The sequence below is a fragment of the Vipera berus genome (assembly GCF_964194415.1).
Source record: "Vipera berus genome assembly, chromosome: 5".
NCBI classification, from domain to species: Eukaryota; Metazoa; Chordata; class Lepidosauria; order Squamata; family Viperidae; genus Vipera; species Vipera berus.
This window is the reverse complement of record NC_138207.1, coordinates 92132326-92148492: the sequence shown is the minus strand read 5'-3', so window position 1 is coordinate 92148492 and position 16167 is coordinate 92132326. Positions and strand designations below refer to the sequence as shown.

The following is a 16167-nucleotide window of genomic DNA, read 5'->3' as shown; positions in this document are numbered from 1 at the left end:
TGGTGAGGGGGCAGTTGATTTTGACCATCAACCCACCCCACTGATGTGAGAGATCAGTTGGGGTGGGTCTATCCTGGTAGTCCATGATCAGTCCACCCCGGATTTGACACCTCAACTGTTGTGAGAGGACAGCTGAGGTTCTTTTATCTGGTTGCCGGCTTGGGTGAGAGCGGGGCCGGTTTGGTGGATCTGAGATATATTCTGGACTGAATACTATTTTAACATCATTTAGTATCAATTGACCATTCTGCTGCTCAAATCTGCCCTTGCGGACATTACTAGTACATGGTTCAGCTGTGTTATTCTAGCGCGGACTTCTATGCCCTCAGGAGGGCTCCCCCTTCCTGGGAACGACCTGCTGCTCTTCTTTCTATCTCCCTTAAGGACGGGCCCAATTGTTGGGACCCCGAGAAGTGGTTGGGCATAGACAGGGACTGTTGGTGGAAACATATTAAGAGGCCCCTGGTATGTTTTTTAGCCGGTTGTTTTACGGGGTTAGGGAGGGGGCGGAATGGTAGGGTTGGGAGGGATATGGGATGTATTTTTTAAACCGGCTGTCAGTCCAGGCCGGAGATGGTTCCCAGTGAGACGGGGTTGGGGTTGGGGACCCCCAGTTTTCCCAGCAGTGGGGTGAGGTTTCAAATCCCCACGGTGATTGGGAATGGCAGAAGGCGGTTACACAGAGGGCCATATCAATTTCAGGGATCACGCCCCCGCTGTCTTCAAGCGGTGGCGTGCTCCGACCCTCCAGTTGGTACCCATCTATCCGGGGGTGAGGGGGATCAGGTCCCTGAGCTCAGGCTTTAATGCCAGATCTGTTGTGAACAAAGCTCCCCTCGTCTGTGATTTGATCGAGGAGGAACGCACGGATCTGGTATGCATTACGGAAACCTGGTTGGGCTTGGAGGGAGGTCTCCCTCTGACTGAGCTCTGCCCTCTAGGTTTCTGTGTGCTTCACCAGCCGCGGGCTCAGGGCAGGGGCGGGGGTGTGGTGGTGGTTATTCGGGAGACCTTATGTCCGCGGGAGACCGCTGTTGTACAGGTGGGTGGGAGTGAGTCACTCCTCCTGAGGTGCGGCCCTGGGGCTCAGTTGGGCTTGTTGCTTACATACCTGGCACCCAGCTGTGTAGCAACGGCCCTGCCCGGGCTTCTCGATGCCCTTTCAGGGTTGGTGGTTGAGTTTCCCAGACTTATGGTTCTGGGCGACTTTAACCTCCCTTCCCTGGGGGGGTTGTCACAGTTGGCTCGGGAGTTCATGGCTTCCATGACGGCCATGGACCTGACCCAAATAATCCAGGGCCCGACTCATGGGGGGGTCACACTCTCGACCTAGTTTTTCTATCTGGACAGTGGTTTGATGATCTGGGAGGGGGCTTGCCAACGATTACTCCCCTGTCATGGTCCGATCATCATCTCCTACGATTGGTCTTCCGGTTTGCCGCCCCTCGCTGCTGGGCTGCAGAACCGACCAGGTGGTTCCGCCCCAGGCGCCTGATGGATCCGGAACGGTTCCAGACGGCACTTGGGTCTATACCTATCTCCCCCACTCACAGCTCGGCCGACGCCTTGGTGGATGCCTGGGAAAGGGCTGCCACTGAGGTGCTCGACCGTGTTGTACCCTTGCGACCCCTGATCTGGCGCAGATCCTGTTGGGCCCCATGGTTTTCTGTGGAGCTCCGGGAGATGAAGCGTCGGAGACGGGGTCTGGAGAGCAGTTGGAGATTGAGCTGGTCTGAATCTGACCGATTGCGGTTGAGAACTGCTACGAGGCTTTACCTCGCGGCGATGAGGACAGCGAAGTCTAACTACTTCGCTGCCCTCATCGCGTCCGCAGATAATCGCCTGGCCGCCCTGTTTAGGGTGACCCGCTCCCTCCTTAATCAGGAGGTGAAGGGGGAACCCTTGCAGGGGCGGGCTGAGGAGTTTAGTCATCATCTTGTGGACAAGATCGCTTAGATTCGGGCCGGTTTGGAATCTGACTGGGAAGACTGACGAGGAGGAATTGAGCGGTCTTGAGAATGCCATTTGGACTGAATTCGATCCTGTGACCCCGGATGAAGTGGACAGGTTCATGAGGAGACTGAGTTCCACCACGTGTTTATTGGACCCGTGCCCTCCTGGCTGGTGTATGCAGCTCGGGAGGAGACACGAGGCTGGTTCCAGGCAGTAATAACTGCTTCTTTGAGGGAGGGTATCTTCCCCGCCGCCTTGAAGGAGGCGGTGGCGAGGCCCCTCCTCAAGAAGCCTGCCCTGGACCCGGCTATTTTAAATAACTATCGTCCGGTCTCCAACCTTCGCTTTTTAGCGAAGGTTGTTGAGAGCGTGGTGGTGCACCAGCTTCCCTTGTTCCTGGAGGAAACTGATTATCTAGACCCGTACCAATCGGGTTTAGGCCCGGGTATAGCACGGAGACGGCATTGGTCGCGCTTGTGAATGATCTCTTGCGGGCTCGGGACAGGGGCTGCTCCTCTGTCCTAGTCCTGTTAGATCTCTCAGCGGCTTTTGATACCATCGACCATGGTATCATACTGCGGCGTCTCAGGGGGTTGGGAGTGAGGGGCACTGTTTTACAGTGGTTCTCCTCCTACCTCCTGGGCTGCTCGCAGTTGGTGTTGACAGGAGGGCAGAGGTCAGCCCCGAGGTCTCTCGTTTGTGGAGTTCCTCAGGGGTCGGTCCTCTCCCCCCTCCTGTTCAACATTTATATGAAGCCGCTGTGAGCTCATTCGTGGTTTCGGGGTGTGGTTTCATCAGTACGCTGATGATACCCAACTTTTTCTTTCCACCCCGAACCAACCCAGCGATGCCCTCGACGTGATGTCCCGTTGTCTAGAGGCGGTCCAGGTTTGGATGGGGAGGAACAGGCTTCGACTCAATCCCACCATGACTGAGTGGCTGTGCATACCGGCATCCCGGATGAACCAGTTTTGTCCATCTTTAACTATGGGGGGGTGAGGTGTTACCCCCCGTTGATAGGGCTCGCAACTTGGGCGTCCTCCTGGATTCATGGCTCACTTTGGAAGATCATACAGGAGCCGTGACCAGGGGGCTTTTGCCCAGATTCACCTGGTGCGCCAGTTGCGGCCCTATCTGGACCGAGATGCCCTACGTACAGTCAATCATGCGCTCGTGACCTCCCGGTTAGACTACTGCACGGGTCGGCAACCCGCGGCTCCGGAGCCGCATGCGCGCGCACCTCTTCAAACGGGCAGTGGTGCGCGCGCACCTCTCCAAATGGAGAGTGGCATCGCACGTTTGGAGAGGTGCGCACGCACCTCTCCGAATGGGTGGAGGTGCGCGCGCACCTCTACAAACCTTTGGAGAGGTGCGCGCGCACCTCCGCCCAAACAGGCAGTGGCGCCGCTCGTTGGCGGCAGCTCTGCAAATGGGCCGCGGCAGCTTTCCGAACAAGCGGCGCCGCTGCCCGTTCCGAGAGGTGTGCGTGCACCTCTCCGAACGAGCGGAGGTGCGCATGCACCTCTCCAAACCTTTGGAGAGGTTCGCGCGCATCTCCGCCCGAACAGGCAGTGGCGCCGCTCATTGGGAAAGCTGCCGCGGCCCATTTCCGAACAAGCGGTGCCGCTGCCACTGGGAACCGGTTCCATCACACACAAAAAAAGTGGCAACCGCGGGCGTCCTCGTATGCGCAAGAAAAAACGTTTTGCGCATGCGTAAAACATTTTTTGCGCATACGCATGCATGGACGCATGCACGCGGCTCCCACTTTTTTTTGTGTGTGATGGAACCGGTTCCCAGTGACTCTTTTCCTTTTTCAGGTTGCCGACCCCTGGACTACTGCAATGCTCTCTACATGGGGCTGCCCTTGAGGACCACTCGGAGGCTTGAGCTGGTGCAGAATGCGGCCGTGCGAGTTGTGATGGGAGTGTCCCGATACTCCCATGTAACACCTCTTCTCCGCGAGCTGCATTGGCTTCCGGTTGCCCTCCGGGTGAGATTCAAGATGCTGGTAATGACCTATAAAGCCCTAAATGGCAGGGAGCACCTGCTGCCAGCATCAATCTCCCATCGTCCTGTGCGCTCCCACAGGGAGGGCCTCCTTAGGGTGCCGCTGGTCAGTGAGTGCCTGCGGGTGATCCTCAGGGGAAGGGCGTTCTCTGTGGGCACGCCTGCCCTGTGGAATGACCTGCCTGTGGAACTCCGGACCGCCCCCGACCTTCATTCGTTTCGCTGGGACCTAAAAACCTGGTTGTTTGATTTATCTGGCCTGGACTGAGGGGTTTTAAATTTTTAAATTTTAAATTCAAATTTTAAATTTGGGCTATTGTTATTTAATCCTATTTTAATTTTAATGTTATCTTAATTTTTGTACTGTTTTATCTGTTTATATTTTGCCCTGTAAACCTCCCTGAGTCCTTCGGGAATAGGGCGGTATAGAAATCTAATAAATAATAAAATAATAATGATTCACTTAACTTGGCAAAAAAGATTGTAAAATCAGGCATGACTCACTTAACTACCTCACTTAGTAAGGGAAGTTCTAGCCTTAAATTGTAGTTGTAAGATGAGGAATACCCCTATTCACATTTCTTATTTCTGCTTCCAGTGTACAGGTTTTACTTTACTTGGCCCACTCATCAATTTACTGGAGGGCCTATCTTTTCCTAAAAGTGGAATCAGGAGACAATTTGAAACTCTGCAGCATTGTGCAGATTTCAGAATTGTGATTTTTATTTCCAAGGACAGGAATCACATATCAATGTACCCAACAACATACCGGTTTTTCGCTCGGACCAGAATCCATTTCTCCCTCCCTCATTCACTTCCCTGCTTGTCATTTTTCATTTAAACTGCTCTTGAAACGGAGATAAAAAAAAGATGAGAGACGGGTTTCTTCGCTCGAAACCCAGCGTCTCTCCAACTTTTTCCGTTCCAGCCCGACTTCAGGTGGCTAAGGCTCACGAGAGGGTTCTTCTGGGCCGCTCAGGAGATCTACGGCGGTCTTGGCAAAAAGCGTCGCTCGCCCTCACCTCCTGCCGGAGCCCGGCCCTTCAGAAACCAGGTGACACCGGGAAAGCCCCGCAGAAGAGACGGGCGGGGCTTAGTGAGGCCGGAGGAGAAGTCTGGCCTCAAGGATGGCAGACCTGTTTGGGAGCAAATTGTTGGTGAGTGGCGGCAGCGGCCGGACTTTATTCTATCCTGTCATTTCAACCCGACCTTTAGTTTCTCCTTAGGGCAGGGGTCTTCAAACATGGCCCTTTTCTGACTCCAACTCTGACTCCAGCCACGCTAGCTGAGGAAATTCTGGGAGTTGACGTCCACAAGTCTTAAAAGGGCCAAGTTTGAAGACCCGTGCCTTAGGGTTTCTCCAAAGAGACGCCCTCCCTGGGCTTCCATTTCCCGGGGGAAGCGGATCTCCTCCTCCTCCTTCCCGAACGAAGATAACCAACCACACGATGCTAGCATGTCAGGGTACGGGAAGTTTCCCACTATGCTAGATCAGCAAGCGGGGCAAAATTTGCTGGAGAAAATGAGGCGGCTCCTAGATCTACCCCCCTCCCCGGAAGACTGGGAGTGCTTCTCCATCTTTTAACAAAGCTCCTTGGTAGCGCTTTTCTGGCCCGCCCCACAAGAGGGCCTGGAGATGAGAAGGCTGGTTGGAAGGCGGAAGAAGCTGAGCTGCCGCGGCCTAGAAGCCACGAGAAAACTGAGCAGAGCCTGCCTTCTTTCCTTTTGTCCCTCCCTCTCTTGGGCTTTGCTGGGTTTCTAGGGACTTTCCAACCGTACTAACCTTGCCCGCCCAGTTTCCCCTAAGTTTCTTTTGGCGGCGGCAGCAGCAGAAGGGTGTGCTTGGTTTTGATTTTTAAAGTTCCTCGGTCTGTTCTGTTTCTTTCGCAGAGCCGGATTGCCAATTCCGTGATTATTAACTAAGATCCTCCATGGATGGCGAAGGCTATCCCGCGGTGAGTCTTCCGTTACCTGCAAATTCCCTCCCTCCTAGTTCACTTTGAATTGTGATTTGGGTGAAATCTGTGCCTCCTTTCCTTGCCTTCGAGCTCTTTAGTCCCAGGTTTGCAAAGCTGAAGCTGCATTATATTTTGGGATAATGTACTTTGAAAGGCTTAAAATAAAAAAAAAAACAAAAGTTGTCTTCTCTGCCTTTGTTATTTGTTGGGCCCAAAGACAAACAAATATGCATTATACAACAGTCCTTCCATAATAAAATGCTACCTCCAAAAAAGGAATAGCTGGGACTTGTGTTCTCTATTGTACAACCGTCTATCAATATATAAAAATGATTGATTTCATATGTGAGGTAAGGTGAGGCTTAAGCAATAATGGGGCAAATGCTTGTTTTTTTTTCTTTTTCCCAAACAACTTCACGGTAGATATCATTTTCATGTTTGCCTTCTTCCAGATGAGAAGTATGTCCTAAGAAACTTACCTAACATTCTTGTTTAGGTATTTATTGGATTTTGGGATTGTCTGACTTTAAAGAGTGGTGCATATATATTTAAAGTGCATCTATTATGTGAATTGTAGTCTTCATCAGTGCAGAGGGTTGAATGTTCTTTGCTGTCAGATGCTCAGGAGACCTTGCCTTAAATAAGTTGCTTTTTTTTCCTCAATGTTTTCATTTAGTTGTCATTTAGTAGTAGAGACTTAATATAGATTCCTATTGACTATGTACATTATTTATAATCTTTATATTGCTATGTCTATAATGCTTTCAATCATCTGGGAGTTAAGGCTTCCTTTGTTCTTGATCCTTGTTTGTATGCAGTGCTTAGATGGGATAGACTATGACGATTTTCAGTTTGGTGCTCATTTGATTGAGCAGAAAGAGCTGTTCATGGAGACAGGTAAGGAACTTTTTGGTAAGTTATGTGTCCTGAGGGATGTGGAACTATAGATAACAAAGGGAAGGAGCTAATTTTCTGTTTTCATGTGTTTTGTTAATAATGTTCTTAAATTGTATTACATTGTATTTATAAGTATTTAATATTGGGATACTCTGAATATCATCTTGTTTGTTTTAGTTGAAGGCCCATTTCTCACTATAATTGAACAGCCAAAACAGGTAAGGATTTTCTAAGATTATATATATAGTTCGTGGTTGAACTGTGGATTCACGGTGTTAAACTTTGTGTTCTCTGAGCTTATTTGTTTTCAGAAGTTTTGTTACCACACTAGTTAATATCTTCAGTGTAGTTTTAAGCTCAGAGAGAACCAGGACTCCATCATTTTCCATCTATAGCCTATTATAGGCAATCTTTTTCTGATTTTTCTGTTTTTCCCCCCTGATGGAATGGTTTTGCTTGAATTATCATTTTTGGCAGCGAGGTTTCCGGTTCCGTTATGGCTGTGAAGGGCCCTCGCATGGTGGGCTACCTGGAGCATCTAGTGAAAAGGGACACAAGACGTATCCCACTGTCAAGGTGAGCAACACATTCATTTATTTATTATGTTTTATGAATAAATCTTTTTTTAAAAATAGAATAATCTCCATTGCCTTTTCTGTCTTTAGAAAAAGTTAGGGTTTTTAGTAGTCTTATTTGGTACATATTTTGTTTGGACTTTCTGATTAATTAAGATACAGCACAGAAGGTCAGTAAAGTAATTATTTTTGATACACATTTCAATACTTTTAAGTTTTCATAACATTCCTGGTTGTTATAGATAACTGACTGAAGTAAATTCGTTTATGTTTGCAGTGTTACTCTTAGGCCTTAAATCTATTGCTTCCAGTGCAACTGAACATTTGTTCTATAGGAATATAAAATTTTGATTTGGCTTAATTCTACACTAGGCTGGTCTTAATACGATAGACAGAGTGTGCCTAGGAATAAAAAGGAAGAGCATGATGTGAAACCATGATTATCATGGTATATTTTACCCTTCCTTAGAGATAAAGGGTACAATTGTTTTGGAACCTGTATCCTGCATTCACAATGCTAAGTGAATTATTGAGTTAATTAATCTTATATCCTTTGGTATGGGATCTAAATAACAAAATAATAAGGTTAAGTTCAAATAGAATAGAAACTTTATTGTCATTTTAAATGTACACTAATCAGCATACATTAAAATGAAATTTCATTGCATTCAGCTCTCACTTTTAAATTTTTTTAAAATTAAATAATTTTTAAAATCAAGTTAGGATCAATTTTTTAAAAACTTGTATTTTAATTTGTGTTGTTTGCTTCAGAAAATTCCTCAAAACCAGCTGGGTAGAGTGCAACAAGAATTATATATAAAAGAAGTTAAATTTTCTGGCTAAAACATAATTGTATATTAGATTAAACTAAAATCAAGAAAATGTACTATGCAAATGTATGGAATGAACCTTTTATCCATAAGTAATTTCATTTTCACTTAATGCGACCAGATAAGCAAGCCAGATAAGCTAAGATATTTATTATATGCAAACAATTTATCAGTAAAAATAGCTTTTAAAACTAGCTTTGCATATTTTGAGGTACACTAAATCAGACTTTGGAAATTGGTTATTTTATTGTGCTATTTTTATCTTGTTGCTTACTTCTTTTATAAAGGCAGAAGTATGAGCATGCTGCTTGTTCATAACATGAGCTATCCAGAGTTTCTTTGGGTACTTAATAAATAAAACAAATAAAAATAATAAATATTATGGCTTACTAAGCTAAGATTCATTGTCTGTGTGCTGTATGCAGATATGATCAATGGTGTCATATGGTCTGAACTGCTATTAGTGGCTATGGATATAAACAATGTTCCCAAACTGACTTTTGTTTCTAGCTATTTAAAGGCTATTATAATCTGTGTTAATGAAACTTGATAGGCTTGATCATGAGCATAAATTAATTCAGTATAAATTATATATAAATACTATTTCTTTTTAAAGTTCCACAGGCATTTGAAGAATGAGTGTTTCATAGAAAGATGGTGTTTATGGAAGTATCTCCTTGATATCATTTTGTATAATTTTATTGGCAGATCTCTAATTACACTGGACTGGCTAGGATAGAGGTGGACTTGGTGACACACACTGATCCTCCACAAGTGCATGCTCATAGTCTTGTGGGAAAACAGTGTAATGAAGCTGGCAACTGCATTGTGATGGTGGGCCCAAAGGACATGACTGCCCAGTATGTATGACTTACTAATGGAGGAATGATGGTGGGGTTCAAAAGGCAAGACCTATTTCATGATAGCATTTTGTTTCATTTGTTAGATTGGATGGGTTGCAGTATCTTATTTAATGAAAGCTGAAGCTTTCTGCCATTTGGTCTGGCAAGGAAAAATCACCATAAATATATAATTCCATTGTGGAAAACATTGTGTTTTCTTTATATGAAAAGGAGTGGTGGCTATAGAGCAGGCATGTCAAACTCGTGACATCATGTGATGTTGCACAATGTATTGCGATTTTTTCCCCATTGCTGGCAATGGGGTGGGCCTGATTTTGGCATGATGCATCCAGCCTGCAGGTCGGCAGTTTGACATTCCTGCTATAGAGAAACCATATAGTGTAGAAGTGTATTGAAACATGCTTTCAGAGGGCAAGCTTTAATACTTGGGTGTTCTCTCTGTAAAGCTTCACTCACACCATCCATTTAAATTGAGCAAGTAGTTGACTAGATGCTACAGATAGCCCTCATTTAGTGACTGCCTTGTTTAATGTCCATTTGCAATTACAGTAGTAATAAAAAGTAACTTTACAACCAGTCCTTACATTTACAACTGTCAAGCTCCGGCTGAAAAGCCCAACTAAGAAAAAAACCAGAGCCATTGCGTCCTCTAATGCAAACTTTATTAAGCAATGTCATACTGGTAGGATTAAACTGAAAGCTATCTGAAGAACTGGTGGGAAACAGTTAATTAAAAGAATGAATCTTCTCCTGCCCTCACTGACAGTTCAGGTCACATTGTCCAATACATCTCCCAGTAGTTATTATGAGAAGAAACTTTTAGTTGGCCAAAACAACTCTTCGGGTCTCACTTTATGATAATCCAAAGTCGTCCCACCCCCACCCCCAGATCTCCACTCCATCTCCCTCCCCTCTCTGTAGGCAAGCTAGAAGCACACAGCAGCCCTAAAGGCAGTAGGTTTCATAGCTTGATACAGGTCTATAAAGCAAAGGAAAAACTGAAGTAAGTTCATAAGGACAATTGTACTTTTACTTAGTGACTGCTTTGCTTAATGACCAAATTGCTAGTCTCAACTGTAGTTGCTAAATGAGGATTATCTGTAGTATTATGAAAGGTTTCTAAATAAAAAAAATAAAATTTAAATATATATATAAAACAATTTATTAAATAGCCTTTTAAGAACTTGGCATTTTAAAAATATTGACTACTGTTGAATAAGAGGTTAGTATACTGTGAGTGAAAATAATGTACTATATAAATAATTTGAGATTTAGCTTACTAATAAAAGCAGCCACAACAATAACAATAATCAAATAATAAGGATTAAGTTCTAGCTACTCTGAAACTGCCATTAATTTTATGACCAGTGAGACAGAATATTTTAAAATTTTACTTTAAGAGAAACCTAAATTTTGGATGTTGCAGAATTTTATCTCCACAATTATACTCTATAAGCAGTTTCCAAATAAAGAGTATAAGATTTTTTTAAAAAATATGAAGATAGTTTTTGATATTTATATTCGGTGTTCCAATTTTGATGGGTATCAAACTGCCGGCCCGCGGGCTGGATGTGTCATGTGGAAGCTGCACCCACCCCATTGCTGGCAATGGCAAAACAGTCCTGGTATGTTGCATGATGTCACGTGACGTCGCACGATTGACATGTCTGTAGTTTGTAGTCCTTTTGGCCATCTGTAGGTGGCTTTTGATAACATAAATCAGTCAAAATTCAAATAGTTTAAGCAAACATCAGAAAATCCATATTTTGTAATGGGTATTATGCAAATCATTGGCATGTTTGCTTGTTGGCAGTTGGCAAGAGAAATGTAGATGTGTGATATTAAAGGTTCATATATACATTAATATGTATTAACTGGCAGTGGCTAATTAACATGGAAAATCTGGATTATGGTAAATGAAGATACCAGCTTGTTTACAACTACTGTTAAAACATCATTAAGAAGCAAATAAAGGAACCAGTATAAAGTTTGATAACTGTAAGTAATAAAAAAAACAGAGTTGAAAAAGATGCGATAAATGGCATCTACATATCAGTTTATTCCTGTTCCAATTTTCAAGCCCCTGTTCATTCACTGAAATTAAATAAGATGAGATTTATGATCAATAAAAGTAAGCCCATCGTTTGCATAGCCCAGAGTTAAATTTGGTATCACCTGCATGGTTTTAAAAAGATGGAGCATGGAGCATTGGGCTTTATTGCTCCCCTATCAGTTCTTTTTTAGCTCCTTAGTACCTTTTGGTTGCTGCTATATGATATACATGTTTCCATTAATAATGATACGAAAAACTTTTTATTTTTTAAATGTTTGGAGATTTGCCTTGTTTTTTAACATGCTCATCTCAGTACCAATGTCTAGAATTTGAGCAGGTTGCTGCCCACGTAGACATTGTGATTGTCACTGCAATGCAGTAGAGGATAATTTGTCTTTTATCAGATTTAATAACCTAGGTGTGCTCCATGTAACTAAGAAAAACATGATGGAAGTCATCAAGGACAAACTGCAGAAGCAGAAGATGCGAAATAGAGTACAGCCTCTAACAGGTAAGTTTGAACAGAAAATAAAAGCTTGGGGAAGATGGATTCTAGATAGGTCATGGTCTTTTCTTTTACTCTCATAAAATGGGTACTTGTGGGCAGTAGGCAGTAATGGTTAAACTGAGGCAATATATGCATTATTTATTCTTCGCTTGTTAGCAGTCCTCTATTGGACCTTGCATGGAATAAAAACATTGTTCATAAAATATTTTTCTAAGTTATCTCTCTCTCTCTCTGCCCTCCTCTCCTCCCACCCCCTCTCCCTCTCCCTCTCTTTCTCTCTCTCTCTCTCACACACACACAGGGTGATGTGATCATTATGATTTTACCAAGGAAAATGCCTACACTTGTTCAAAGTGAAATTGGTTGTTCCTTGGGCAGAAATGAGAGATATTAATTGCTTTACCAATATGAGTAATACATACATTTAAGGTTATTTAACTCAGGAATTTCCAAGTTGTTCTGAATTATTCTGAACTGCTTCCATGTGGGTTTGAAACCTAGGGTACCTGACAGAGCCAATGCAAAAAAGGAAAATGGAAATGGAAAATTTAGCTAAGGAAAAACAATGAAAAGAAAAGACAGAACAGCACTGAAAATAAAAATAAAATAGCATATTAAAGCTCAACCTCTGCAACTCCTTTTAGTGCCCAAACTATTATAAAGGAGTGGCATTGTTGAGGTTTTGTAAAGTGCATTTTTCTTTTCTTTCATAAGTAAAAATATATTTCAGAGCAAAGCATTTCTTGTGGCCTTAGTTTCTCTTTAGTTGGGAATCTTACAACAACCTTATTTTGCATGAGGGTTGAAAAAGTTACGTAAACTCTGAATGCTCGAAAAACTGATTTTGAGTTTTAATTAGATGGAATCTACTTAAAATTGTAGTAGGTAATAATAACAATAACAATAGCTCAGTCAGCCATATGTTCAGACTGGATTTGGCATTTTTGTCTACCTATAGAGTCGTTACTAAGGACCTGGAATAGGTAGATATAGATGTTGGATGGTGTTACAGATATCATTGCAGGATGGAAAGTGTCCCCAGTAAAGCCACCTTTTGTAATTGATTGATGATGAATTTGTCAATGCCAGTGGTGTTCAAATGGTGCTTCAGTTGTTTTGGGATGTGTCTATTACTATTAGTACTACACTTGCTTGCCTTCTATTCTGCTCTTGTCTCCAAGTAGTGCCACGCCCACTATCCAGACTTTTTTTTTTGTCTTATTGACAGTTGTTAAGTCCAGGGTATTATGTGTGACAGATGCCTGTCTGTTCGAATTCTAAAGTCTCAGAGCAATTTAACTTCTTCATTTTCTATGACTATCTCTATTTTATGGTTCCACCAGTTCTTGCTTGCAGGCAAATGATATTTCTTGCAGATCTTTCAATGCACCTGTCATGGTTCCGATTAATGAGACCGATCAAAGAACATTCAGCCATTGTTTATTCTAAAAAGTCTATAATAATGAGAATGAAGCAATAATGGATGGATGCCAGAATCTGAATTCTCCTCCCCTGAACACATTGTATCATACACAATTCCCTCCCTTAATTACATGTCATAAATCACATTCTCCAATTAGTTTAACATGCAAAGTTTCACTTCCTTTCTATAGTGCCATTCCTTATCTTATTAAAACAACAGGGTTAGCATTCTCCTCCCTCCCCCCCCCAGCTTCATTGATTCAAAGCAAAACAGTTTAAAGGAAAAGGCTGCCTCTTATATTGTCAGAGCAAAAACATCCCATGTTTGCAGTGTAGACAGCACCATTGTTGCTACTTTGTCATGACACTGCTTGTAGTTAGTGTGGGCAATCTTCTTGCAGCAGCTTACCAGGTGTCCACTGTTTCAGCAGCTTCTTTGCCTAGGTGGCACTTTCTGTCTGTTCCTGTCTTCTCAGTTCTAGCTTTGTATGCATTTGTCCTTAAGGCTTGGTCTTGTGCAGCCAGAATTAGTCCCTCGGTCTCCTTCAACTTTGGGTCCGGAGTACCTTAGGGATCACCTGCTGCCGGCGTCAACTTCCCTCCGCCCTGTGCGTTCCCACAGAGAGGGTCTCCTCAGGGTGCCACCGGTCAGAGAATGTCGCCTGGTGGCCCCCAGGGGGAGGGCCTTCTCTGTGGGCGCGCCGGAATTGTGGAACCGTTTGCCGCTTGAGCTCCGGATGGCGCCCGACCTTCGCTCCTTCCGGTGCGATCTGAAGACTTATTTGTTCGAACAAGCCGGCCTGGCCTGATGGGGGATGGGGTTTGGATTTTATTGTTGTTTTAAATGTATTTTAATCTATTGTTAACTTGGGCATCTTGTTTAATTCCTTTTTAATTTTTGTATTTTGTATTTTTATATGTTTGCCCTGTTCACCGCCCTGAGTCCTTCGGGAGAAGGGCGGTATACAAATAAATATTATTTATTTATTTATTTATTTATTTATTTATTTATTTATTTATTTATTTATTTATTTATTTATTTATTTATTTCCTGCTCTTAGCCATTGCCAGGTCTTGTTATTATCTGCGTTCCCTGATAGTTTGTTAATATACTGGCCATGTAGTGCTTTGTCTTCCCATGCCTCCATTCTGTTCTACATTTCGTCTCTCCAGTAGTCAGTAAGCCTTCCTGGCATTCAGTGCATCTTCTTCATTGTCCTTCAGACATTCTTCAAAAGCCCTTTTTCTTCTTCAACCATCTGTTGTAGTTGCAACAATCCATAGCCATCTATTTGCCTTGGTAGACAGAGTCTGTCAATGTTGCTGCGTGGATGAAGAGAATGATTCATTGTCAGTATTTTTCTGGTCTTTCTATCCATTGCTTTTAGTTCTGCTTGAGTCCAGTCCACTATTCAGGTGTGTATCTAATGACTGGAATTGCCCAGGTGTTGTTTTGATGATATTCCTCCACTGAGTTTCGACTTTAACAACTTTTTCGTTCTCTTAATGTATTAACCTCTTGACTTCAGTGTGCTTGATGTTGTCAAATTGAAGGATATTCAGGTATTTGTAGTAATCATCCTCATCCTGACTCTTAATGTTATTTTCATGGGGTATCTTGATTCCTTCAGTTTTCACTATTTTTCCTTGTTTAATATTGAGTGTGGCATATTTGTCCAATCGAAACAACATTGCAATATATGGGCTATATTATATGAACATTGTTGAGCAGCAATTCTGTTTCAGATGGTGTTTTTCCATACAGCTTCAGATCATCCATGTAAAGGAGATGGGATAGTCTGGGAGATATTTTTGATGTTTGATAGCCACGGCCTGAGTTATTCAGTAATGTTGACAGGAAACGGTGCAGTGACAAATAGTAGTGTTGATACTGAATCACCTTGAAATATTCCCCTCTCTTTTTTAAAAAAAAAGATTATTTATTTATTAGATTTTATAGAGTTAAGAACATTTTAGAAGGCAGTATGGTAATTGGGTTAAACAATAGGTCAGTAATACAATCATTAGTGAGTATCTCAGGTTACACCATCAAATATTTCTTCTCAGTTTACCTTGACATTTGCTATTTCATATTTATACTAATAAATTTCTAATTATATCAAAATTCAGTAAAAATTTCAGTATCTCATTTATAAATACATTTTTTTCTTTTTGCTTATCCATATCTTAATAGATCTCAATAGACAATATCCTGTTATAAAATTTTACCAATTTTAATTTTTACTTACAGTATTCCAATTTAACTTTTAATATCCATAGTATTTAATTTTCAGGTAACCCAAATTTTCTTTATCTTATTTCATAAAAATTATAATATCTAAAATACACCTTTTAAAACTTAAATATGTTCTTATTCTATTCCATAAACATTTTCTACTTCGACTTCCGGGTGGCAAGGCTCCGTCGACGGCAGCCATTTCGGCTGCCAGCCCCGCTGTCTCTGTGGAGCCGCCAAAAACAGCGATGATCAGCTGTTTGGCGGCTCGGAAGCCTGCTCCTCGGGAGAAGAGAAGGGGGTGAGCGCCCAGGCAGGGGTAGAGCTCCCCCAGACCGCCAGAGTTGAAACTCTGTTGGTTGAAGGGTTGAGCCCCCCCGAAGCCTGAGTTTGCTCCAGACTCCGGGACGCCTCTGCTCCGTGGTTTTGGAGCAGAGCAGGACGCTGTAACCATCCCTGCTAACGAGAATGAACTTTGGATTAATTGGACGCAGGCAGAGCTGTGCAGGAGAATTCTTTCAGAGCAAGTATTTCAACTTTAACTCAGTAAACTTTCTTGAGACTTTTAAAAGTGAAAGTGCGCAATAGATTTAAGTGGGTGAAAATGGCTGCCAAATCAACTAAAGTTACTAGAAGCGCGGGGGCTTCTCCAGTTCAGCAATCTTCATTACAGGCTTTAATGCCCCCACCTCTGGCACCCGCACCAGCTTTGACCATAAAAGATCTGCAGGATGTTTTGCAAGAGGCTTTGAAAGAGCAGTCCCAGCAATTAACTCAGCAATTAGCTGAGCTCATTGAGGAGAAGAATACAGAAATGAGGGCAGACATCTTATTAGCATTTCAAGGCATGGCTGTTTGTATT

The 16167-nt window shown here is 43.0% G+C and overlaps 1 protein-coding gene across 5 annotated transcripts in view; it reads left to right on the top strand.

The window, feature by feature from the left end:
- The first annotated feature begins 5032 nt into the window (after positions 1-5032).
- NFKB2 (nuclear factor kappa B subunit 2) overlaps positions 5033-16167 on the top strand; it is a 102552-nt gene continuing 91417 nt past the window's right edge. For 3 of the 5 annotated variants that reach the window (XM_081329252.1, XM_081329251.1, XM_081329250.1), the window contains exons 1-7: positions 5033-5120; positions 5854-5918; positions 6740-6818; positions 6996-7036; positions 7296-7394; positions 8932-9083; positions 11544-11650. In XM_081329252.1, the coding sequence (XP_081185378.1) occupies positions 5895-5918; positions 6740-6818; positions 6996-7036; positions 7296-7394; positions 8932-9083; positions 11544-11650 (502 nt within the window). In that variant the 5' untranslated portion in view covers positions 5033-5120; positions 5854-5894. Of the gene's footprint in view, positions 5121-5853; positions 5919-6739; positions 6819-6995; positions 7037-7295; positions 7395-8931; positions 9084-9118; positions 11085-11543; positions 11651-16167 lie in introns of those variants that run through there. The other 2 variants (XM_081329253.1, XM_081329254.1) reach the window with 2 other exon arrangements.